Genomic DNA, 26,492 nt, shown 5'->3' with positions numbered 1-26,492 from the left:
GATGCAGCAAAAAAACAGCAAATAGTCAGATGTTAACTGTGTTGCCTGCTCCAACCTGGAAGTATTTCAATGCATAGGAATTCAGGGCCATGGTCACCTTCACTGTAACATCCTCGCACAGCTTTGAAGCTGACTGCAAGATGGCAGAGGTCGGTGAGCACCTCCTTCATAAAGCACAGCCGCCAAGCATATTGCGTCTGGCTTCAGTAGAGGTAGGAAATGCACTCCCAGAAGACCCTAGGTGAGTCAGGCCTCCTGGTGGGACCCCTTCTCCACCTCCCTCTGCGAGCAGATTCTCCTCCTCTTTGCTGCCACTCATCTGTCTCTCCCTCTCATGCTGCAGAAGAGGGACTGCTACCATAACCCCCAAGAATGGTAGCAAGTGGTGTGCCCAGAGCCCCTGCAGTCACAACCCATGTGCAGCACCTCTCCCTGCAGTCTTCACCATCTTTAAGCAACTCCTCCAAGCACTGAGCCCTTCTATAAACACAATCACAGCCTGGAGAAAGTAATAAGCAACTAATCTGCAAGTAGTTGATGATTCCTCTCACAGAGCAGGAGTTGGGGAGGGGTCCTTCGTGCTGCTCAGCTGTATCTGTTTGTGTTAACTAGAGCAGCAAGGTTGGACGTGGCAGGTAGGGTGTCAAATCAACATTAAACACTGAGTGATGTCGCAATCTGCCTATTATGCCTACTTTCAGTGCATGCTCATAATGCCCACACTAATGCCCTCACTAAGATGGCGCACCAAAACTACCATCACTATGAAGCAAAATTTTGTAACCTCTAATTCTTTCTTGCCGTGCACACACAACCTATCTTAAAAAAAACTGAAAGGAAAATGAAAGAAAGAAGAACATTTTTAGTACATTAATTGGATACTGTTTCTATTCATAAGTGTGTCTGCAATTGCGTGAGAGGCAATTCAACACAAATCTGCAATACTCGCAAGAGTGCTTTAAATCACAATTTGCTTATTTAGGCATTTTATGATATCATTTATTCGTAGTTCAGCATTATCTCTGGAAGGAACATTACTTTTAGAGGTAGCTTTGTAATGTAACAGAGGCAGTGTACATTCTGTAGCGGTAGTGAGTATGATTTGGTCCCCTTCCACCAGGAGTATAACATCACTGTTGGAAAACACAAAGGGCTGCCATAGGCAGACCTTTTAACTGGACCCAGTACTCTCAGCTCATTCTTAAGAGCCAGCACTGCAATTGTAATATATATTATCTTATATATAGGCCTTGGGTAAAGTCCAGAGCCAGAATGGTAATATCGCAAGCATGTGAATTTGAAACACCATACAACCTAACTATAAACGGAATATTAGACACAATAAAACTTGAGGAAATTTGTTGATAGAGAAACTAGAAGAATTGGTTTGTTAGCTCTGGCAGCAGTACTGAAGCCATTTAACAGTTTTTCAGATGAAACATTATGTTCCATTGCAAATGCCCTGAAGTGTTTGGTATTTTGTAACCATGGAATTTCCTGTGTACTTAACAATTATTTGCATAGCCTTCATCTCTCAGAGCTACTGCTCATTATGATTAATCAAACATTCTGGCTAGCTAAATGTTTATTCCACTAAAGTATTATCTGCACTGGACAGTAAACACCCAATGAACTATAAATAATTTCTCCGGCTTAATCTGTGAAACACATGGTAACCAAGAAACTTCTTTATTTCTCATCAATTTACATTTGCTAATGATTAGTTCTTTACAGGCTTGTAAGTCATCAAGCATTGTTTGCATTACTGCAATAGATATCCAGTTGCGCAGCTCATATTGAAGCAACAACCAGCGGTGATGGGTGAACTTGATGCGAATTAGGACATGGCAGTAGAATTTTGGATGGTCCCAAGTTTATGGAGAGTAAAATGTAGGAGGCAGGCCAGGAGTTTGTTGAAATAGTCAAGTTTAGAGGTCACAAATGTATAGGTGAGGGTTTCAGCAGGAAATGTGCTGAGGCAAAGACAGAGACTGACAATGTTATGGAGATAGAAATAGGCAGTCTTAGTGATGGATATGTGGTTGGAAGCTTATTTCAGGGTCAGAGAATACACCAAGGTTGCAAACAGTCAGGTTTAGCTTCAGACGTCTGCCAGGAAGTGGGATAGAGTCAGTAACTAGGGATTAGAGTTTGTGGTGGGAACCAAAGTCTTCCCAATGTTTAGCTGGAGGATATTTCTGCTTATCCAGAACTGGATGTCAGATTAGCAGTCTGACAATGTAGAAACAGTAGATGAGTGAGAGAGGTGGCGGTAAGCTACAGCTGGGCGTCCTCAGCGTACATGTGAAAACTAAAGCTGTGCTTTTGTAAAATGTTTCTGAGGGCAGCATGTCGATGAGAAATAAGATGGGCTAGGGATAAATCCCTGGAGGATAACAGACGCAACTGTGTGGGAGTGGGAAGAGAAGCAGGTGATTCCCTGGCTACAATTAGATTAGCAATGGAACCAGGCGAGAGCAGCCTCACACAGTTAATCAAAATTAACAATCCAAGTTTGCAGAAGGTTACACAGACTTAAATAAATATTGACTGCATTTTACAAGAGAAAGCAGTTTTTGGTGGAACATAAATAAAGTATAATTTATTTCACTCCTAGGGAAAACTTTGTTTCCATTGATATAGCTTACAAGGATCTCAACTATGAAATGACTCAGCAGCAGAAGGCAATGCCAGTTACTGAGCTTATTGGTGAGTTGAACTACCCTACTCCTCCAGATACACTTTCATTTTTAGTTCACAATGGGGAAACAATATTTCTAGTAATGATTAAAATAAAATATCAAATGCTGTCATGTCTATAACTACGTAGCTATTTTGTAGCCAGAATTTAATAGGAACAATGGGCTCAAAGCTCTGCTTTACATAAATAATCAGGTGGACATGTAACAATCTAAATGAATTTTTCAAGGGAACATGGGCACAGGAGTAGGCTATTCGACCCCTTGAACATATTCTGCCATTCAATTAGATTGTGGCTGATCTGTATCTTAACTCCATCTATTGGCCTTGTTTCCATATCACTTGATACCTCTGCCAAACAAAAATCTATCAATCTCCATTGTAACTAATTCAGTTGACCTAGCCTCAGTAGCTTTTTCACAGAGTTCCAGATTTCCACTACTCTTTGTGTGAACAACCTGACATCACCTCTGAACAGCCCAGCTCTAATTTTAAGGTGATGCCTCCTTGTGTTGGACTCGCCCACCAGCCCTCCTTATATACCCTATTAAATCTTAAAATTTAATCTCAATTATTTTACCCCTTAATCTTCTATACTCAAGGGAAGACAAGCCTAGTCTATGCAATCTGTCCTCATAATATAACCCTTTTAGCTCTAATATCATTCTGGTAAATCTGCACTGTACTGCTTCATGGCCAATATATCCTTCTGAGGTGGAGACCCAAAGCTCAATGCAATACTTCAGATGTGGTCTAACCAGAGGTTTTTACAACTGTAGCATAATTTCCACCCATTAGTATCCCAGCCCCCTGGGAAATAAAAGCCAATGTTCCATTAGCCTTTATAACTACTTTTTGTACCTGTCCACTAGCTTTTAGCGATATATGTACTTGGACCCCTAAATCTCTCTGCTCCTTCACAGTTTCTAGCTTCTCACCATTTAGAAAATACTCTTATCTTTCTTAGGTTCAAAGTGAACAACCTCATGTTTTCCCACATTGAACTTCATCTGCCACAGTTCTCCCACTCACTTCATCAATGCCACTTTGCAACTTCCTGTTCCCATCTATACAACATACTGTGCCACCTAACTTAGTGCCATTAGCAAACTTGGATATAAGGTTCTCTATTCATCAAAGTAATTTATAGATTAGTGAAAAGCTAAGACACCAGTATAGACACTTCAGAGATAGTGCTAGTCATTATCCTGCCCATATAGAGTCTATGGCCATTATCCCTACTCTGGCTTCTACTTTTGCAGCTCAATTTATCGAAATTTAGAGTGGAATTTTACCAGTCCCACCGAGGTGGCTTTGACGGCAGGACCGGGTGGAAGGTTGGATTGGGAGGGCATGAGGTTGGCGGGCTTGGAAACAGCAAGGGTTTCCTCTCTGGCAGTTGTGGATAGCCAATTTGGCTATGTTAGTGCCCACTTGCGGGCAGATTAGGGACATCACAAGGATATTCCTGGTGGCGGACGGAACTCTGCCAAGGGCAAAGCCTGGCAGGTGCCTTGGAGATGGCATGCTTGCAGCTGGCTGGGGAGCCCGCGAGGCCTCCTATACCGACCCCCGACAGGAGCCACAGGGATCAGCAGGCTACAGCTACGGCCACAGGTTATCCTGTGGAGGGGTTTGATAGCCTGGCAGCTGTGGCCACAGTTTATTGTTAAAAAATGGAAATGTCTTCAGAGGATGACTCTTGGGTTTTTTGACAACTTGTATGGGTGAGACCCAAGGGGTGGATTCATCCCTAGCATTCTCGATGATGGAAAGGTCAAGCAAGCACTGAAGTTCCTTCTCTGGCAGTTTTCTAATATGGAATGGTATTTGTCTATGTAGGCGCATGACTGAACACAACTTGGGATCGACATGCAGCTTGCGTGTAGCACTCTTCAGTTGCTGATACCCGTGAAGTGGTCAGCATATAGTTCAATAACATTGTTGGTATATGTAGGAACTATGCATGTGACTGCAATAATGCACAGATCCATTGCTGTCTGGAAACTGATGAGCGTACCACTTTCTCAAGATATGACAGCATTCATTCTGGTGTCTTTGAATGCGACTGGTGTTTCAAAAGTCCCAAGAGCTTTCAGTGGTTTGTTACTGTTGTAGGGGAAGATTTTTGTATTCCCTGGTTTGCAAAGGATGAGGCAGTCCTGAAGATTTGTTGAACATTTTATCCGCCATGAAGTTGACAAATGCTCCTGTATCTATGTGGCTGGTTGCTGTGTCTGGAAGAAAGCACAAAAGCATATTCAGGGTCATTTATCTCTACATCGGCTTCATTGTCTTGCCCTTTTGGTGTGATACCCCTACGTGGCACCCTTTTGGTAGTATGTCTCAACAGTTGAACAGCAGAAAAATGCAAGCAAAATGGTTGAGTTTTCCACAAGCTTGCCAGTAGCAGGACACACTGTCTGTTGTGAACAATTACTGCCACAGTGGAAGCAATGCTTGGAAAAGTCATGATCCTGTTTGCCAGATTGCTGTCATTGCTTTACAGGTGGTTGCCTGGCCCATGAGTGGTGAACACTGTTCACAGGCTTTGAGCTTGAAGTGTGAGAGTTGCTGTTGGCAGCCTCAACTTCAGCATTTCTGGACTCTTAAAGGGATAATGATCTTGCTAACTCCAACAGCTTTGACAGCTTTCCGTCTTTCTCAAGTGCTTCTCTGCACATTTAACTAGACAGGCAACCTTCAGTTATTTGTGTTTTTATTTGCCGTTTGGCATGTTCGACAATACCAAAGTCACATTTGATTGCCAGTTGTCTCAATCATATGTAATATTGATCAATTGTCTCATTTACTTCTTGCTTGATTCATTGGAAAATAAGTGTTTTGTATATTGCATTCTTCTTGAGCATGAAATAAGTTGCTGAGTCATAGCCATTTTGCGCAGGCATAGTGTCTCAAATATATTTGGCTGCTTTTGCTGACAATGCAACCACTAGGTGGCGCAGTACTAGCACATGAGCAAATGCAGCCTCTTCCACTGAAACGTCACTGTCTGCAGCTGCCAGGATTAAAGATGGCACTGCTCAATTTATCACAAAAACAAATTCAACCCAGAAATCTCCTCAATGGCTGTCATCGCCACCTCCATCCCACCCCCAACAGTCCCCCCTCCCTCTTGCCATTGCGTTTCTCTTTGCCACTCCCTCCTGTGCCCGTCTTCTGGCCACTCGCTTCCCGCTTTCCCCACCCCGCTCTCCGGCCGCTCGCTCCTCGCTTCCCCCCCACTTCAGCCGCTCACTCCAGACTTCGCCACTACTCCCCCACTTCCTCTTGGCCCATCGTACCCCGCCCCTCGGTTCCCCCCCCCCCACTTGGCTCTCCGGCCACTCACTCGCTACCTGCTTCCCCCCACCCCCGCCACCCAGCCATTAGCTCTAGGCCACGGTGCTTCCCTCCTCTTGGCCACTCGCTCCCACTCGGCAAGTGGCCGAGAGGAGGGAAATGGTGCGGCCTGGAACTAGTGGCAGAAGGGGGGGAGGGAAGTGAGGCGTGAGCGGTTGGGGAGCGGGAAACAGTCAGCTCAGGGGAGTGGCGTGGGGAGCAGTGACGAGGTCTGGAGCGAGCAGCTAAGGTGGGAGAAGCGGCCAGTGGTGAGGAGGGGAGAGGGAGGAAGTGTTGAGGGCGGGAGCAAATGGCTGAGAGGGAGGAAGCTTGGAGGCCTGGAATGAGTGGCCATGAGGTAGAGTGACTAGTGGGGTGGGGGAGCGAGTGGCTGAGGGAAGGCAGCGTGGTGGCGGGGACCAAGCGGGGTGAAGCGGCGAATGAAGCAGAGATGGTGGGAGGGAGTGGGGTACTGTTCGGGAAAATGGAGCTGGGTGAGGAATGGAGACAGCTTTTGAGGGGTGATGACATCTTTGCATGATGACATCATGCCCGTGCATGTGCGCATTTATACTGGCAGACTGGCAAATGTTCGCACACATTTTGGACGACCTCGACCACTCTGCACATGCTCTGCATTGTCAGGAGTCACTTTGAAAATATTTTCCAATTCTTCACCTCCATAGTGGAGAATTTAGGTCTTTTTGGTCTTATCATCAGTGATTCCAAAGCCCACCCTTGCACTCCCGAATCATCACAGCCAAAGTGGGAACACAGATTAGGGCTCAGAGTGCAGGTCAAAATGTGATAGGTTAGGCATAGCTGTCTCCATCTTGATTGTCAGTGCAGCAATAATACATGATCACAGATCTGAAATAGCATTCTGCAGGCACACAGATATCATCAAAAGTAATAATGTTAGGTGGAAGAAACAAATGCACATTTTGTCGGGTGCTGCAACCCTGCAATAAATTCTTCTCTAAGGTTTAAGAATTCCAAACTACCCTGCATTAGCTACACAAAGATAGAGGGCCTGCTGTGCATATTTTTTTTATTCGTTCATGGGATCACTGGCTAGGCCAGCATTTACTGCCCATCACTAATTACCCTTGAGAAGGTGGTGATGAGCTGCCTTCTTGAACCACTGCAGTGCTTGGGGTGTAGGTACACCCACAGTGCTGTTAGGAAGGGAGTTCAAGGATTTTGATGCAGCGACAGAGAAGGAACCATCTCCTCTGCAGAGCTCAGGTGTTGTAGGCGTCCTTGTAACCTGCCAGTTCTGCTCTGCTACTTCTATTGTGTGCCACTTTGTCCTGCAAGAGAGAAGGGAGCATGTCAGTGATAGTGTAACACTATGTTTCGGTGATGTGTATGCCATAGCTGAATAGTTGAAGGTATGTGAGGGCACTGAGAGGTGGGTGTGAGGCTCGCAGCATTGGTAGGGGTGTGAGAGTGAGGTGATGTGGCATATCTGGATGTTAGATGTGAGTTCAGAATGCTGGTGAGTGATGGAATCCAGGGAAATGCAGTAAGGTGGATACAAAATTGGCTCAGTGGCAGGAAACAAAGGGTAATTGTTGACAGGTGTTTTAGTGACTGGAGGGCTGTTTTCAGTGGCGTTCCACAGGGCTCAGTATTGGGTCCCCTGCTTTTTGTGGTTATATATTAACAATTTGGACATAAATGTAGGGGGGCATGATCAAGAGGTTTGCAGATGACACAAAGATCGGCCGTGTGGTAGATAGCGAGGAGGATAACTGTAGGCTGCAGGAAGATATTGATGGTCTGGTCAGATGGACAGAAAAGTGACAAATGGAATTCAACTTGGAGAAGTGTGAGCTGATGAATTTAGGGAGGTCAAACAAGGCAAAGGAATACACAATTAATGGGAAAATACTGCAAAGTGTAGAGGAAGTGAGGGACCTTGGAGTGAATGTCCACAGATCCCTGAAGGTAGCAGGACAGGTCAATAAGGTTGTTAAGAAGGCATATGGAATCCTTTCCTTTATTAGCCGAGGTATAGAATATAAGAGCAAGAGGTTATGCTGGAACTGTATAACTCATTAGTTAGGCCACAACTTGAGTACTGTATGCAGTTCTGGTTAACTCAATATAGAAAGGATGTAATTGCACTAGAGAGGGTACAGAGGAGATTTACGAGGATGTTGCCAGGACGGAAAAAATGCAGCTATGAAGAAAGATTGGATAGCCTGGGGTTGTTCTCCTTGGAACAAAGAAGGCTGAGGGGAGATCTGATTGAAATATACAAAATGTTGAGGGGTCTGGATAGAGTGGAGGTGAAGGGCCTTAGCAGAGAGGTCATAGAATTAAAATGATTGGTAGAAAAATTAGAGGGGAGATGAGGAAAAACATTTTCACCTAGAGGGTGGTGGGAGTCTGAAACTCACTGCCTGAAAGGGTAGTTGAGGCAGAAACCCTCAACTCATTCAAAAGAAGTCTGGATATGCACTTTAAGTGCTGTAATCTGCAGGGTACGGACCAAATGCTGGAAGGTGGGATTAGACTAGGTGAATTGTTTTTCAGCTGGCACTGACACGATGAGCCAAATGGCCTCTTTCTGTGCCTTAAACATTCTATGATTCTATAATTTCTATGATTTATTTATTTTTTATTTAGAGATACAGCACTGAAACAGGCCCTTCGGCCCACCGAATCTGTGCCGACTAACAACCACCCATTTATACTAATCATACATTAATCCCATATTCCCTACCACATCCCCACCATTCTCCTACCACCTACCTACACTAGGGGCAATTTACAATGGTCAATTTACCTATCAACCTGCAAGTCTTTGGCTGTGGGAGGAAACTGGGGCACCCGGCGGAAACTCACGCGGTCACAGGGAGAACTTGCAAACTCTGCACAGGCAGTACCAAGAACTGAACCCAGGTCGCTGTAGCTGTGAGGCTGCAGTGCTAACCACTGCGCCACTGTGCCGCCCGATAGGGGTGTGGTGTATTGAGCAGTGTGAGAAGCTGGTAGTGTGGTGGGTTAGAAGATGACATGTGAAAATGCATTCACTGACGTTGAATGCCCACATGAGGTCTTGGGGCACCAATGCCAGATCCTCAGGTCCAGACTCTGGGAGTTGACCTCTCTGGCCACCTGCTCTTCTGTATGTGGTCCTTGAGAATCTCCTGATCCTCCGTGGGACCCTGGCATCTCTCCTCCTGCCTAACTGTAGCACCAATGCCTCCAACACCTCATTTGTCAGTCTGAATCCCTCTGTCTACCCTGGTGTTCAGTTTGCAAGAAGTTCCATTACAGCAATTTCTTTTTCCAGCTTCCCTTTAAGAGACGGCTTGCCATTAAGAAAGAGCAGGCTGCCTATACCATAAGGTCTGCAGCACCGCAGCCTAGACCACCTGCTGTGTGCAGAACTCACCAGCACCGTTGAGAAGAGAGTCGCGCTGGAGGCACAGCAACTTGCAAATTGTGTCTTACCCACTTTGCTCTGAACAGGCACTGGTGCAATATGAATCGTAGACCTTGTGCTTAAAAATCAGGGACTCGACAGGGTAAATGTTGGGAGAATGTTTCCCCTGGCTGGGAAGCCTTGAACTAAGGGTCACAGTCTCAGAATAAGGGGTCGACCATTTAGCACTGAGATAAAGATAAATGGTTTCATTCAAAAAGTTGTGAATGTTTGGAATTTTTTATCCCAGAGGGCTGTGGATACTCAGGAGTTAAATATATTCAAGACAGCGATCAATAGCTTTATGAATCGAGGGATATGGGGATGATGTGAGATGATGAAGTTGAGATAGGAGATCAGCTGTGATCTTATTAAATAGCAGAGCAGCCTCAAAGGGCCAAATAGCCTACTTCTCTTCTCTGTTATGTTGTCCTGTTCTTAACAGATGTACGTAATCGTGTCTCATGGCAAAATATATATGAGATTAGTGCATGAGGCATGGAGACAGTGTTTGCTACCGCACGAGGGTGAAGCACAGGATGATCAGGGAACAGAGAGCTTTGTAAACACAGTGTTAAAGTTGGGGATAAAAACAAAAAGTGCTGAAAATACTCAGCAGGTCTGGCAGCATCTGTGGAGAGAGAAGCAGAGTTAACGTTTCAGGTCAGTGACAAAGTGTTAAAGGCGGAGATTTTGTGCCGAGGGAATTTGGTCAGGAGGGGTATGGAGGTGCTGCTTTTTATTCTTTTTGCTTTACCTAGCGTCTAGAGCCGTAGAGTCATTTACAGCAGAGAAGGAGACCACTCAGACCATCAAATCCATGACGTCTCTCTGTACAGCAATCCAGTCAGTCCCATTCCCCCAATCTATCCCTGTTGCCCTGAAAATATATTTCCCTCAAATGCTATCCAATTTTCTTTTGAACTTATTCATCATCTCCACTTCCACCAACCTCGTAAGCAGCAAGTTCCAGGTCGTTACCACTTGCTGCCAAAAACCATTCTTCTTCAAACCTCACCTGTATCAATTGCCCAAAACCTTAAATCTGTTTTTCTTGGTCCTTGTACCATCAACTAATTGTAACAGTTTTTCTTTGTCTACCTATCTAAACCTTTTGGATCTCCCCTCAACCCCTTTGCCCTAAGCAGACCAATCTCAGCTTCTCCAACCTAGCATTGTATCTAAAATACCTCATCCTTGGAACCATTTTGGTAAATCTCCTCTGCATGCTCTCAAGGACCCTCGCATCCTTCCAAATGTGTCATGACCATAACGGAATGCAATATTCTAGTTGTGGCCTAACCAGAACTTTATGGAGGTTCAGCATAACTTCCTTGTTTTTTTTAATTCGCTTATGGGATGTGGGCACCACTGGCTAGGCCAGCATTTATTGCCTATCCCTAATTGCCATTGAGAAGGTGGTGGTGAGTTGCCTTCTTCAACTGCTGAAGTCCTTGGGATGTAGGCACACCTACAGTGCTGTTTGTATTCAATACATCTATTTAAAAACATAAGAACACAAGAAATAGGGACAGGAGTAGACCATATGGCCCATCGAGCCTACTCCACGATTCAATAAGATCATGGTTGATTTTAGGCTTCAACTCCACTTTCCTGCCCATTCGCCATATCCCTTGATTCCCTGAGAGACCAAAAATCAATCTATCCCAGCCTTAAATGTATTCAACGGTAAAGCATCCACAACCCTCTGGGGTAGAAAATTCCAAAGATTCACAACTCACTGACTGAAGTAATTTCTCCTAATTTCAGTCCTAAATGATTGGTCCCTTATCCTGACATGGTGCCCCCATGTTTTAGATTCCTCGACCAGTGGAAACAATCTCTCAGTGCCTACCCCAGCCAGCCCCTTTAGAATCTTGTATGTTTCAATGAGATATTTGCTATTCTGTCTGTCTTATAGTCTGAAATATTGTGTACCCTGGAATATTTATTTTCCACCCTTGATTGCCATGTAACCATGAATAGATTTTATTTTTATTTATTTATTTATTTCGAGATACAGCACTGAAACAGGCCCTTCAGCCCACCGAGTCTGTGCCGACCATCAACCACCCATTTATACTAATTCTACACTAATTCCATATTCCTACCACATCCCCACCTGTTCCTATATTTCCCTACCACATACCTATACTGGGGGCAATTTATAATGGCCAATTTTACCTATCAACTGGCACAGTGGCGCAGTGGTTAGCACCGCAGCCTCACAGCTCCAGTGACCCGGGTTCAATTCTGGGTACTGCCTGTGTGGAGTTTGCAAGTTCTCCCTGTGTCTGCGTGGGTTTCCTCCGGGTGCTCCGGTTTCCTCCCACATGCCAAAGACTTGCAGGTTGATAGGTAAATTGGCTATTATAAATTGCCCCTAGTATAGGTAGGTGGTAGGGAAATATAGGAACAGGTGGGGAAGTGGTAGGAATATGGGATTAGTGTAGGATTAGTATAAATGGGTGGTTGATGGACGGCACAGACTCGGTGGGCCGAAGGGCCTGTTTCAGTGCTGTATCTCTAAACTAAACAGAATGTGTCTGAGATTTTCAGAGAGTGACAGAGTGTACCTCTATTTGTGCCACGGTTCATCTATCTTATTGCAGATGCTTCATGCATTCAGTTAAAGAACCTTTAATTTGATTTTTTATTCCTATTCCCTGCAATGACCTTATTTGCTGATGTACAATTTTTGTTAAACTCTCTGTCCCTTCCTGTCCCATTCGTTGTCTTTACCTACAATGCGAAACTGTTCCGATGCCTTGACCTTTTTCTTTGGATTTCTAAATCTCCCCTCACCTGAACCCTCTCCCCACTCTGTTAGTTCACAGTCTCTAGCCTTAACTGCTGCCGCACTCTTAGGTTTGTACATTGGGTACCCTCCTGCCACACTCTGATTATCATTACCCTTATTACTATCTTACTCTTTTGCCTTCTCCTCGATCTTTAAACTATCATATCTTCCCTCATTTGATACCTCTTCCCCACTGTTTAGTTTAAAGCCCTCTCTAATACCTGACTTACATGATTCGCCAGAACACTGGTCCCAGCATGGTTCAGGTGAAAAAGTACCCTGACCACTTTCCCCAGTACTGGTGCCAGTGCCCCATGAAACAAAACCCATTTAAAAGCATAGAAATCATTGAAAATTTACAGCACAGAAAGAGGTCACTTGGTCCATCATGTCTGCACCGGCCGAAAAATGAGCCACAAAGTCTAATCCCACCTTCCAGCATTTGGTCTATTGCCTTTCAGGTTTCGGCATTTGAGGTGCTTTTCCAGACTACTTTTAAAAGAGTTGAGGGTTTCTGCCTCTACTACCCTTATAGGCAGTGAGTTCCAGACCCCATGGCGGACCTCTGCCGGAACGATCTGCCAGCCCCTCCTGCCACGGAGCCCGAAGTCAGTAGCCTGGTAAAATCCAGACCACTGTGTGCATTTACATACATACATTTTAAACTGTCCTTGCAGTCCTTATTAGTCTGCTTCTATCTAATATGGCACTACTTCCTTCTCTAGTACGATCCATCACTCTCACTCTTTTATGCACCTTATTCCTGCTTTCTACTTCTCCATGCTGGTGCCCACCCCCCTACCAATTTAGTTTAAACCCTCCCCAACCATACTAGTGAACATCCCTGTGAGAACATTGGTCCCAGTCCTACTGAGGTGCAATCCATCCCTTTTGAGTAGGTGCTTCCTGCCCCAGAGCAGGTCCCAAAGCCCCAAGAATTTGAAGCCCTCATTCTGAACCACTCGTCAAGCCATGTTTTGATCATCCCTAGCTTCCTATTTCAATTCTCACTAGCACATGGCACATGTATAATCCAGAGATACTGGGCTGGATTTTGTAGTCGCCCCGCCAGGAGCGGCAGAGGGTGAGCAAAATCTCGGTCGTCCCACACATGACCTTCGCAGCCGACATTTGCTCACCCCCGTGGCGGGGGTGGCATTGACAACGCCATGAACAGCATCACCTGATGTCAGATCAGGTGCTGGTGCCATCTTTAAAAGGCTGCCAGCCCTGCATTCACCCTCTTCTTGGATTGCACGGCGGCTCAGTCATTGAAAACATCTGTACATTAGCATCAGTTGCAGCCTGAGCAAGCAGAATCACTGGGCCTAGTACTGAGAGTGTCAAAGGTCAGAGCAAGGGTGGCCCCACGCTTCAGTGATGCCTCCCTGCTGATTATCCTCCATGCTGCAAGGGAAAGGCAGCAGGTCCTCTTTCTTCCCCAGTGATGGCAAGAAGACGTCCTCCCGCTTGACCAAGCAAGCTTGGATGGAGATCGCAGGGGAGGTAAGCAGCCGTGGGATTACCCGTAGTAACTGGGTCCAGTACAGGAAGAGAGTCAATGACCTCTTACACTCAGCCAAGGTAGGTTTTGAGGTTCCACATAGCTTGCTGTGATCTGCTTGCCCACAAGCATAAAGGCGCACAGCTGACACAGCCATTCTAATGATAGGAAGGTCATCGCATAATGATAGCAGATTACTGACTGCATAAGTCAGACCAGTCACCCTCATTTCTATCTGAGCCCAATTTAGACCCATGACAGATAGAGTCAGTATGAGAGCATCGACCACCTAGGTACAGAAGAGGGGCCCATGTTAGCATTGAAGTGCTGTAGAGACGTTTGGAACTTAACAGTAACTGCATCCTTGATCTTTCAGGAGGAGAGGTCCCACAACAGCAGGGAGACAGCCAGGACCGGTGACAGGGTGGCCGACCTGAGGCTCTGTCACAGGCCAAAGAGGAGGCGCTCGAGTTAGTTGGGAGCCAAGGAGCATGTGCCATATCGGACGTCGAGCTCAGGATCCCAGTTGAAAAGAGTAATTATTGCCAAACACAGAATGAATCGAAATAACATTTCATATGCAAACGCTATGCTGTCATCATTGCGACTTGTGTACCATAACAACTAAATGTCTGTTCTTCACATTGTATCTTGCTGGGAGGCACTGCAGACACCAAGGGAATGACGACAACCTCTGAGGAAGAGGATGCACCATCCCATGACACTCCTGCACCTTCCACCAGTGCAGATACTCTCACCGCGGTGGATATCTCGTCGTCATTAGAATCAGGGTCATAAGCTGGTGAGAGGACCACACACACATCTGAGCAGCTGGCTGAGGTTGAGACAGCTGAGGCCTCTGACAATCAGAGGACTGTGGGTGGACAGGCCCATGCTGTGCCCCAGGCTGATGATGAGCCTTTGGTGTCGACAGCACAGGGCATGCGCAGCCTTGACGATGGAGGAGTCCATCCATATCATGACTGCCGCCATGCCCTGGGCATGTGAGTGCATGGCTTCATCCATCGAGAGGCTGGTGACCCCCATGGAAAGCCACATTCCACAGATGCAATATGACCTGAAAACCCTCGCTTTGGCCATGACGTCAAAATAGCAGTGGCAGGGTAAGGCAAAGGCCAGCAGCTTGGAGAGTGTTCCCGCTCCTAGTCCTTCTCTGGAGAGCAGAGATGTTCCAACAAGCCTTAAGAGGAGGGGAGGCTGCACTCCACATGGGGTCTCTCCTCAGGGTGATTCAAGTGTGCACACCGGCTCTTCAGCCCCTCCGCCAGTTAGTTCAGCTACAGCAACTGTGACACCTGAGGACAGCCCTATACTGGTGCAGGAAGCCTTCAGTCAGCTGGGGCACTCCAGACCTCAGGCACCCAGAGGACGACCGCCGAAGTGATCCCAGGCCAAGGGACGTCCTGATCAGCAGCCTGCCTCCAGTGCAGCTGCCAGCACAGAGGTAACACTGTGAAGGAGCACCCACAAATGTATTAAAAACACCCCTTGACACATGTGGGTATTCACAGGTGAGACAGATATGCCATGTATACTTTAATTAAATCTGTTTTCCTGCCAATCATCAGCCTTTATTGTCCAAAAACCTCATTGCACCATGGAGTGACAATGTGTCTTTCAATTACATCATAAGCCTTACTGACATGCCAGTGTGACCACTGACATCATTACTATGCCAACATGCATGAGGTTTAACCGCATGAATGATGTCACATGGGCAATGGCTCAGTTTGTTGCTGCCAGCCAAGCTGGAGAGACAGATGTTACGGAGGCAGAGGGCTACAGATGACATGATGGTGAGTTATGTTTTTAATCATATTTATTGAAATTCAGGGATTCGGGAAGTGCTCAATTATCAGTCTCTGCCTTGCCTCCCTTGCTCACTGCTTGCCATTCTGGGCCTCCACCACTGATCTCTGATTTCCCATGCATGCATGTTCTTGAGTGCCCTTTGTGGCATCATCGTTGGAGAATGTGTCTTGCTTCTGTACTTCTTCATGTTGCAAGGCCTCCCCCCTCTGTAATGTGATGTTGTATAAAATGCAGCAGACTACAACGATGCACCCAACCCTGTCAGGTGCATACTGTCGGGCTCCACCAGATCTGTCGAGGCAGAGGAACTACATTTTCAGCATACCAATCGACTGCTCAATGGCCATTCGGGTGGAGCCTTGACAGGCACTGTAGCACTCTTCAGCATCATCACTGGCTTCAGAAGCCATGTCATCAAGGGGTAGCCCTTATCCCCAAGAATCCACCCCTGAAGGTGAGCAGGCGGAGTGAAAAGCAGTGGCACCTGAGACTGGCGCAGTATGCATGAGTCATGGCAGCTGCCCGGGAAGCGGGCACACACTTCTGTAGGAATCGCTTTCTGTGCTTGCACACTATTTGGATATAGAATCATAGAAGGTTTACGGATCAGAAAGAGGCCAGTTGGCCCATCATGTCTGCCACCCAGCCTAATCCTTGCATTTGGTCTGTAGTCCTGCAGGTGCATATCCAGACACTTTTTCAATGTGTTGAGGGTTACTGCCTTTACTACCCTTGTGAGTTTCAGAGTGAGTTTCAGATCCCTACCAACCTTTGGGGCGGCACAGTGGTGCAGTGGTTAGCACCGCGGCCTCACAGCTCCAGTGACCCGGGTTCAATTCTGGGTACTGCCTGTGTGGAGTTTGCAAGTTCTCCCTGTGTCTGCGTGGGTTTCCCCCCACATGCCGAAGACTTGCAGGTTGATAGGTAAATTGGCCATTATAAATTGCCCTGAGTATAGGTGGGTGGTAGGGAAACATAGGGACAGGTGGGGATGTGGTAAGAATATGGAATTAGTGTAGGATTGGTATAAATGGGTGGTTCATGGTCGGCACAGACTCGGTGGGCCGAAGGGCCTGTTTCAGTGCTGTATCTCTAAAACTAAAAAACTAAAAAAAAACTAAAAACTCTATGTGTAAAAGCCTTTCCTCACCTCCCCTCTAATCTTTCTATCAATCACTTTAAATCTATGCCCTCTAGTCATTGACCTCTCTGGTAAGTGGTCCTTCCCATCCACTCTATCCAGGCCACTCACAATTTTGTACATCTCAATCAAATCTCCCCTCAACCCCCTGTCTTCCAAGGAGAGTGACCCCAGCCTATCCGATCTTTCATTGATGGAATGAAACCCCTTTCTGTTTATGAAGGCAGATGGTTGGTCCTTAGGATCGTTGATGGCCACATGCGTGCAGTCAATGACACCTTGCACCTGTGGGAATCCTGCAATGACCCCACATCCAATGGCCCTCTCAGCCTGACACTTAGGGTCAGTCCTGTAGTGGACATAGTCACCAGCCCTACTGAACAAAGCATCAGTTACCTCCTTGACACAGCAATGCACTGCAGATTGACAGACCCCACACATGTCACCGGTGGATCCCTGGAATGATCCAGAGGTGTAGAGGTTTAGGGCCCTAGTAATTTTGAGGGCAAAGGCATCGAGACAGCACCAAAGCCCATTGGTTGCAAATCATTATTCAGCAGTGCACAATAGTGTGCGACGGCCTCTCTGGTCATCCACAGTTGTCTCTGGCACTGGCGCTCAGACATGTGCAGGTATGTCGTCTGAGTCCGATATACTCACTGCCATATCTGGGCTACTTTGTGCCTTGGTGGCTGCTGCTGCTCACGTCTGGGAGTTTCTTCCTGGTCTGCACCTGCATTTTGAGCTGGCCTCTGGAGGAGATGCAAGGGGATCCAGGAAAACAGGATGGCTCATACCTATCTCTATGCTCCTGGTAACTTTGGATTCCTTCAAAAGGTCAAGTACACCTATCTGGACAGAGATTTGTGCTATTCCTGCTTCAGCAGTATTCCGGCATGAGCTCTATGGTATGGCCTGATGTTGCCCACACAACCTTTAAATAAATGCGAGCCATCATGACCATAGGAATACCATTTGAGTGCACTGGACCCCCGACAAATGCAGCCTATACAGTTTCCTAGTTCTGGCACCCACCCCGCAAACAGTGCATCTATTTGCAGAGCTCCCCCTTAAACACTGTACAATAACAAAGCTCCCCCATTCCCCCTTCAAGAATATACAATTGCAGAGTTCATCCCATACTCCACCAACAATTTACAGTTGTATAGTTTCCCCCTTTCTACCCCCCTCAACAATATACAATTGCAGAATTCCTCCCATTCCCCCCACCCCCTCAATGATTTACACTTCCAGAATTCCAACCTCCCCTTCTTTCCGGGGAATAGTGGCAGTGTCCAATGTTGCAACAAATGCTGAGGATAGCAAGGCAAAACTTACATAACCTTTGCAGGCACTGAGGACTCCCGCCTCGGTGATGCCAGCTTTTCAAGGACGGGAAAGTGAAAGCACGTGAGTGCCGCACATCAAGCAGAAGATTGCGAACAGCTGGTAGGATCACGGCAAATTGCATTCTAATTAATAATGCAGTTATCATATTTAAAGTATGGTCCCATCGCAGAGTGATGGAGGTGCCGCCACGGAACTTCGCCGCCTCTGGGAAAATTAGAAACCAGAATTACAGCGTCAGGTTCTGTGGTGGGTGATTTTGTTCCAATTCTCCAGCCACTCCCCACCACAAAACCCACCTTCAGGCTGAGCACAAGATCCAGCCCACTATCTTTGAGGTCCTGCTTTTTTATTTCCTTCTTATCACCTGAAAATCTGACCGTAGGATTTCAATACCCACCCTCTCTTTGTCGTTGGTACCTACATGTGCCACAACTTCTGGCTCCCTCCCTTTCCTCTGCAGAATATTCTGCACCCTCTCCGTGATTTCCTTTACCCTGGCATTAGGGAGGCAACACACCATGCAATACTCACGATGACAGTTACAGAAGTGCCTGTCTGTCCCCCTGACTATGGAATCTCCTGTAATTACTGCATTTATATGCTTTGCTGTTCTCCATTGTGCAGTCCCTTGCCCATTTGTGCCATGGTCTGGACTGCACTCCTCCATTGTGTCATCATTTCCAGCAGTTTCTAATGCTGAGTACCACACTGAGAGTGGCACACATCCCGAAGACTCCTCCACTTCCTGCCTTTTCCTGGTCTTCCAGATGGCCAGCCATATACTATGCTGAACTCTCTCCAACTAATTAACTAATCAAATAAATAAGGTTAGACAGACACAGCAGGGCTGGTGGTGATCCATGACTGTAACATGTGGGAATCTGTGGAATGCATTACAGTCCCGGACAACCATATCTGTGAACTGGAGTCAGAACTACAGACATTGTGGGACATGAGGGTGGAGGAGAGTTACCTCGACACTTTGTTCCAGGAGGCAGTCACACCCTTTATGTAGAACTTTAAAGTTGGTCAATGGTCAGGGATAGGAGGGTATGACTGCGAGCCAAACAGGTATGGGGATCCAGCAAATAGTGATGGAGGAACAACCGCCTCAACTTTGACCAAAACATAAAAGGTGCTTGCTACTTGTGTGGATGAGAACAAGGACTGCAGGGTGGATGAGCAAATAGACCATGGCACCTTGGTGCTGGATGCCTTTCCAGTGGGGGGAGCGAAAAGATTGTGGTCATGATAGGAGACAGTATAGTCAGGAGAATAGAGACTGTTCTCTGCAGCCATGACTGGGAGCTCTGAAGGTTGTTTTGCCTGCCCAGTGCCAGGGTTAAGGACACCTCTTTGTGACTGGAGACAAAAAGGTGTGCAGCAAAGGTGTGCAGCAAAAAGTTGATAAAAATGGAAAAAATAGAATATGAAAGTAAACTGGACAGTAATATGAAAACCGACTATAAGAGCTTTTATAAGTGTATAAAAAAGGAGAGTAGATAAAGTAAACATTGGTCCCTTAGAAGCAGAGACAGGAGAAATTATCATGGGAAATGAAGAAATCGCACAGATAGTGACCAAATATTTTGTGTCTGCCTTCACAGAAGACACAAATTACATATCAGAAATAAAGGGTAACTCTGGGGCTAATGAAAGTGAGGAAATTATGGTAAATGATAGCAGCAGAAAAATGTACTGGAGAAACGGTAAGGGACTAAAATCCTAAATCTCCAGGACCTGATGGTCTACATCCTAGCGTTCTAAAATAGGTGGCTGCAGAGATAGTGGATGTGCTGGCTAAGATTTTCCAAAATTCCCTAGATTCTAGAATGGTCCCAGAGGATTGGATGTCAGCAAATGTAACATTGCTATTCTAGAAAGGAGTGAGAGAGAAAACAGGGAACTTTTGACTTGTTAGCTAGATATCAGTCATCAGGAAATGGCTGGCATCTAATATTAAGGAAGTCCTAACAATGCACTTAGAAAATCATAGTATGATCAGATAAAGTTATCATGGTTTTACTAAAGGTAAATCATGTTTGACAAATTTATTAGAGATTTCTGAGGGTGTAACAAGTAGAGTAGGTAAATGGGAACCAGTAGATATAATATACTTGGATTTCCAAAAGGCATTCAATAAAGTGCCACACAAAAGGTTAATTAATACGCAAGATAAGGGCTCATGGAGTTGGGGGGGGGGGAGCAATATATTAACATGGATTGGTTAACAGACAGGAAGCAAAGAGTCCAGATAAATGGGCAATTTTCAAGTTGGCAGGCTGTAACTAGTGGAGTGCCACAAGGATCGAGATCGAGGGCTGGGGCCTCAGCTATTTACAATCTATATTAATGACAGACAAAAAGACAAAGAGTGACACATCCAAATTTGCTGATGATACAAAGCTAGGAGGGAATGCAAGCTGTGAAGAGGACACAAAGAGACTGCAAAGAGATACAGACGGGGTAAGTGAATGGGCAACAAGGTAGCAGATGGAGTGTAATGTGAAGAAGTGAGAGGTTATTCATTTTGGGAGTAAGAATAGAAAAGCAGAATATTTTTGAAAAGGCATGAAACTTGTAAATATAGATGTTCAGAGAACTTGGATGTACTTGTACAAGGAACATAAAGTTAGCATGCAGGTGCAGCAAGCATTTAGGAATTGGAGTACAAGAATAAAGGCGTCTTGCTCCAGTTGTACAGGATTTTGGTGAGACCACACCTGGAGTACTGTGCACAGTTTTGGTCTCCATATTTAAGGAAGCATATATTTGCATTGGAGGCAGTACAGCAAAGGGCCACTGGTTTGGTCCCTGGGATGAGAGGGTTGGCCTATGATGAGAGGCTGAGTATTTTATGCCTATATTCTCTGGAGTTTAGAACAGTGAGAGGTGATCACATTGAAACATAAAAGATTCTGAAGAGGCTTAACAGGGTAGATACTGAGTTGTTGTTTCCCCTGGCTGGGGAAACTAGAACAAGGGGGCACAGTCTCAGGATAAGGGGCCTGAAATTTAGGACTGAAATGAGGAGAAATTTCTTCACTCAAAAGATTGTGAATCTTTGGAATTCTCGATTTTTGGTCTCTCAGGGAATTTAGGGATATGGTGGAGCAGGCTCAACGGGCCATCTGGTCTACCCCTGCTCCCATTTTCTCTGCTCTTATGTTCTTAGGCTCACTGTCTGTGGAGTGGCCACTTCCTGGAATGTACAGTCCAGAAAACTCTCAGCATCCCTGATGCTCTGTCGTGACTCCAGCTGCCCCTGAAGCTCATAAATCCTGATCTCGAGCTCAAGCAACTGGAGACACTTCCTATACATGTGGTCCTCCAAAATACATGAAGTGTCTTGAAGCTCCCACGTGAGCAGGAATTACAAGCAACAGGTCTCAATTGCCCATCTGACTAATACTGTGAATGAATCTACATGGTTCAAGTTAAGTTAAATGCTAAACATAAAACTTAACTAAATTTTAGAATGAGATCAACCCTTAAAATGCTTAAAATTCCCTCATTTATCAAATTCTCCAAGTTTAGCACCCTGTAGCATCAGTACTCTAAGCTGGATGCCATACTACTTATCTCCAGCAGCTGGTGAGTGTTTACCATTAGTCTCTAAGTTAGGAGACTGCAACATGCTATTACTTTACTAGATTAGTTACTAATTAACTAAATAATTAACAAAATAACTAATGTTAGACAGACACAGCCGGGCAGGTAATGTGCCATAAATTCAATATGTAGGAGTTTGTAGAGAGCATTGCAATCCCAGAAAACCATATATATATGTTGAGTTTCTGAAGCTCGAGCAAATACGGCTCAGATTTTTTTCAGCTGGAGTCTGAGCTGCAGACATTGCCAGGCATCAAGAAGGGGTAGAGTTACCTAGGTACTTTGTTCCGGGAGGTAGCCACACCCCTTAGGTTAAGCAGAACTTTAGAGTGGTCAATGGTCAGGGACAGGAGGGTGTGACTGTGAGTCAGGCAGGTATGGGGATCTAAGATGTAATGATGGATGAGACTCAGTCCTTGACTTTGACTAACAGATACAAGGTACTTGCTACCTATGTGGATAAGAACAAGGACTGCAGCATGGATGAGCAAACTGACCATGGCAGCATGTACAGAAAATCATTCAAGTTGGGGGAGTGAAAAGGCATTTGGTGGTGATAGGGGACAGTATATTCAGGGGGATAGATACTGTTCTCTGCAGCCGTGTGAATCTATTTACACTTGAATGGACTTGCCCTAACTTTTTCTGGTATGTTTAGTGGATATCAAATGGTTAAGTATTGCAACTTCAAGCTGTTGCATATGTATGAATGCTGAGTCTCTCAGAGGGATATTGTTAGAGTGAAGCTTCTGTAGCAGCAGAGCAACTCGGACAGAAACTTCCTGACTTCCACAATTAACCGCACATGTGGAGATGTCAGAAATTGCTCTCTGGTTTACTCCCTATAATAATGGTGAGTGCTGATAGTCTCACCATATTTCTACCTCAAACTTTGGGCCATTACCTGTATTCAAACAATCGGCACCATATGAAGCATCAAGTCAGATGACTGTTGTGGAGAATACAAATGACTTATAGGATAAGTGAAATGACAGTAGATTAGAAAATTTGAGGCCTTCAGGTAAATTACTCAATGTAACGTTTTAGATAAAACATTGCATGCAAAATGGAGAAATGTTCAATTAACACCAAAAACTTGGAATAATTGTGATATAGCAGAGAAATATCTTTACAGTGGTCAAGGTAATGCGATATAGCAAATTAAATTATTTGGTACTTTAGTTTAGTTTATTGTTATTGATTATATCATTCCCATCTATTTTTCACAGGTGACATTGGAGGTCAACTTGGTCTTTTCTGTGGTGGAAGTGTGATCACTATCATTGAAATCCTAGAATACCTTCTCACCAAATCCTATTGGATGTTTATAGTTTGGCTACTAAAACCATCAAAGGTATCAAATAGGATTAATGAGATTCAAAATCCTCTTGCAAAAGAAACAAAGCAGATATCTCCAAAATAGATGACATAATAGAGATGGTTTATTTCACTATAGATGGTAACGCAACCATGAATATGAATTGAAAATATTCAGTATAAAGATTTTTCACTTTGTAGTCTCAATATATATTTTGAAAATTTAATAAGCCAAACTAGCTATTACTGTGCATACATTACATAGGATATACAGCACAGAAACTGGTTATTTGGGCCAACTAATCCATGCCTGCATTTATGCTCCAGTTGAGCCTCCTCCTGCCTTTCCTCATCCAACTCTATCAGTATAATTCTCTATTCCCTTCTCCCTCATATCTTTATCTAGACTCCCTTACATACATCTGTACTATTTGCTTCAACCACACCCTATGGTAGCGAGTTCCACATTCTCATCACTTTTTGGGTGAAGAAGTTTCTCCTGAATTCCCTATTTCATTTTTTGGTGACTTTCTTATATTGATAACCGTTAGCTTCACTCTTCCCTACAAGTAGAAACACTCTGTGTCAACTCTATCAAAACCATCCATAATTTTAAAGACACCTACTAAGTCACCCCTTAACCTTCTCTTTCCAACAGAAAAGAGACTCAGTCTGTTCATCATCTCCTGATAGGTATACCCCCACATTCCTGGTATCATCCTTGTAATTTTTTTTTGCATCCTCTCCAGTGTCTCTGTATCTTTTTCATAATATGGTGACCAGAATTGAACGAAGTATGCACATGTGGTCTGATCAAGGTTCAATACAAGATTTGCATAACTTCTTTCCTTCTCAGTTGATCTCTCTAGAAATAAACCTTTGTGCCTGGATTGCTTTTTTCCATCGCCTTGTGTTACCCAATTTAGATTCTTACTTTCTAAATAATATGCAACCTCCTTATTTTTCTTGCCAAAATGTAATCCCTCACATTTTTCTATGTTGAAACTCATTTGCCAATAATATACCCATTCAGCATATTTGTTCATAACTTCCTGTAATTTGTTGCAGTCCTCCTCAGTATTGATTATCCCCTCCCACCGTCTCCTGCCAACCCGCCGCCAAAAAGTTTGGTGTCATCTGAAAATTTGGAAATTGTATCCAAAGTCCAAATCGTTAATGTAAATTATGAACAGTGGTCCCAGCACTGATCCTTGTGGAACACCATTCTGTCCTCTGAATAACTACCCCTACCTTCTGTCACTCTGAATAACCACCCTTTACCCCTACTCTCTGCTTTTTGTCTTGAAGCCAGTTAGCAATCCATTCTGCCCCTTGTCCCCTGACTCTGCATTGTCTCACCTTATTCATAATCTTTATAATTTCTGTATTGAGAAATAAAGCTTTTTACTGTTCAAAATTGAGGAAGAGAAGTTTGAACTATGATCTATAGAAAAGCTTAACATCATTCTACATCAAAAAATGTAATTGCAATCATATTTTATCAAATAAAATAAATACACAGGAATAGCCACTCTTGTAATTGCAATGCTGAGCTTATATTATGCCCATTTTAAATAAAGGAATAACTAACAAATTGCTTTATGCTGTTGATTTTAGATCTGGAATAAAGGTCAGGTTAGAATTTCAACTGGCATACACGGACCGAGTCTTATTTCCATTCTGCCTCATTTACTGGCGTTAATAGGGATGGTTGCAGAAAAAAAAGTGACAGTGATCTTTGAGTGGCCTTGATTTAGGTAACCAGTAATTTCACCGGAAGTTGGTAGAAGCTTAATAAACATATTTCAATTAGGGTCCTAATTTATGGTTAGGACCTATATGTTAATTTTTCTTCTGTTTGTTTCCATTCTTGCACAATGGGCAGGACAGGATGGGAAACTGCCAGTTCCAATGATATTTAATGGAATACTCAATTACACTGATATAAATTGCCGTAAAGTTTTGGAAGACATCTTGCTTATATTTCTGTGCCATTTTTGGCAGAGAATCACAGTTTATTTACTTGAAGGTTGTCCAACCACTACAAGAAGAATAAAGATGTACTGACAATCATCTTTTTTCTGAAAATGGGAATCCTTTTGGCCGTTCCATTCTGACTAGAGGAAGAGGAGCAGCAGCAAGAGTTGGAAAAGCCACATGGAGCTATAGCTGCAGTGACCACAGAGGAGGAGGAGGAGAAATCTCTACCCTCCCAACAGGTCCAGAGTTACGTAACATAGATCATAGGAACTTACAGCACAGGGGCAGGCCATTTAGTCTGTCGTGCCTAGTTAGCTCTTTGAAACAGCAGTCATGCATTGTCTGCTTTTGATTCGTAATTCTGTAAATTCCTCAGCATCAAGTACCTGTTCAACTCCTTTTTAAAATGTTCAAGGAAATCAGCTTCCACCACCTTTTCAGGTAGAGCGTTCCAGATCCCATCAACTCTCAAAGAAATGTCCTCATCTCCCCTCTAAATCTTTTGTGAATGATTTTAAGTCGAAGTTTACAACTAGTTATTCACTCATTCACCAGAGAAAATATTTTGTCTCTATCTATTCAGCAAAAGCTCTCATCATCTTGGAAATCGCTGTAAGGTCACTTTTTAATCTTATCTGTTCCAAGGAAAACAGCCCTAACCTTTCCAACCTTTCCTCATAACTGAAGTGCCTCATCACTGGAAACACCCTGGTAAACCTCCCCTGTACTCTTTCTAATGGCTTTACATCCTGAAGTGTATTGCCCAAAATTGTCCATGATATTCTAGCTGAGACCTAACCAGTGATTTTTAAAGTTCTAGCATGACCTCTTTTCTTTTATACTCGATTCCTCTGTTTATAAACCTAGTAACCAATATGCTTTTTCAACCAATTATCAACATGCTCTATCACCTTTAAGGAAATGCATATATGAACATCAAGATCTCTCTGCTCATCTACACTTTTCAAAATCATGCCATTCATTCTATACAGTCTTCCCATGTTAGCCCTCCCAGAGTGCATCTCTACACACTTCTCTGCACGAAACTCTATCTCTATGCGTCTGCCTATTTCAGCTTCCTGTCTCTGTCATCAGGAAGTCTACAACTATCCTCATCGCTGTCTACTACCTTGCCAAGGTATGCATCATCTGCACACTTTATAATGCTGCTCTCTACACCCAAGTCTAGGTAATTTATAAAAATTGCAAAGAATAATGGTCCCAAAACTGACCGTTAGAGAGTTCCACTGCCTCCCAGACAGCTAAACATCCATCCCAAAGCACACACCTGCATTTCTCAGTAAGCAGTGTATGAGGAGGCTGCGCACATCCGAAGAGGCTACCACAGAACATGAAAAATAGAATCAGGAGTAGACCATTTTGTCCCTTAAGCTTGCTCTGCCATTCAATAAGATCATGGCTGATCTAATTGTGGCCTTAACTCCATATTCCTGCCTGCACACCAGAACCTGTG

The 26,492-nt window shown here is 44.5% G+C and overlaps 1 protein-coding gene across 1 annotated transcript in view; it reads left to right on the top strand.

The window, feature by feature from the left end:
• LOC137371504 (acid-sensing ion channel 5-like) overlaps positions 1-26,207 on the top strand; it is a 109,537-nt gene extending 83,330 nt beyond the window's left edge. The window contains exons 9-13 of the mRNA XM_068034239.1: positions 2,618-2,709; positions 22,951-23,075; positions 24,656-24,668; positions 25,160-25,269; positions 26,094-26,207. Coding sequence (XP_067890340.1) covers positions 2,618-2,709; positions 22,951-23,075; positions 24,656-24,668; positions 25,160-25,269; positions 26,094-26,207 — 454 coding nt within the window. The remainder of the gene's footprint in view (positions 1-2,617; positions 2,710-22,950; positions 23,076-24,655; positions 24,669-25,159; positions 25,270-26,093) is intronic.
• Positions 26,208-26,492: the final 285 nt, after the last annotated feature.

Source organism: Heterodontus francisci, chromosome 1 (assembly GCF_036365525.1).
Source record: "Heterodontus francisci isolate sHetFra1 chromosome 1, sHetFra1.hap1, whole genome shotgun sequence".
NCBI classification, from domain to species: domain Eukaryota; kingdom Metazoa; phylum Chordata; class Chondrichthyes; order Heterodontiformes; family Heterodontidae; genus Heterodontus; species Heterodontus francisci.
Note: the sequence above shows the minus strand (reverse complement) of the source record. Positions and strands in the feature narration are given on the sequence as shown.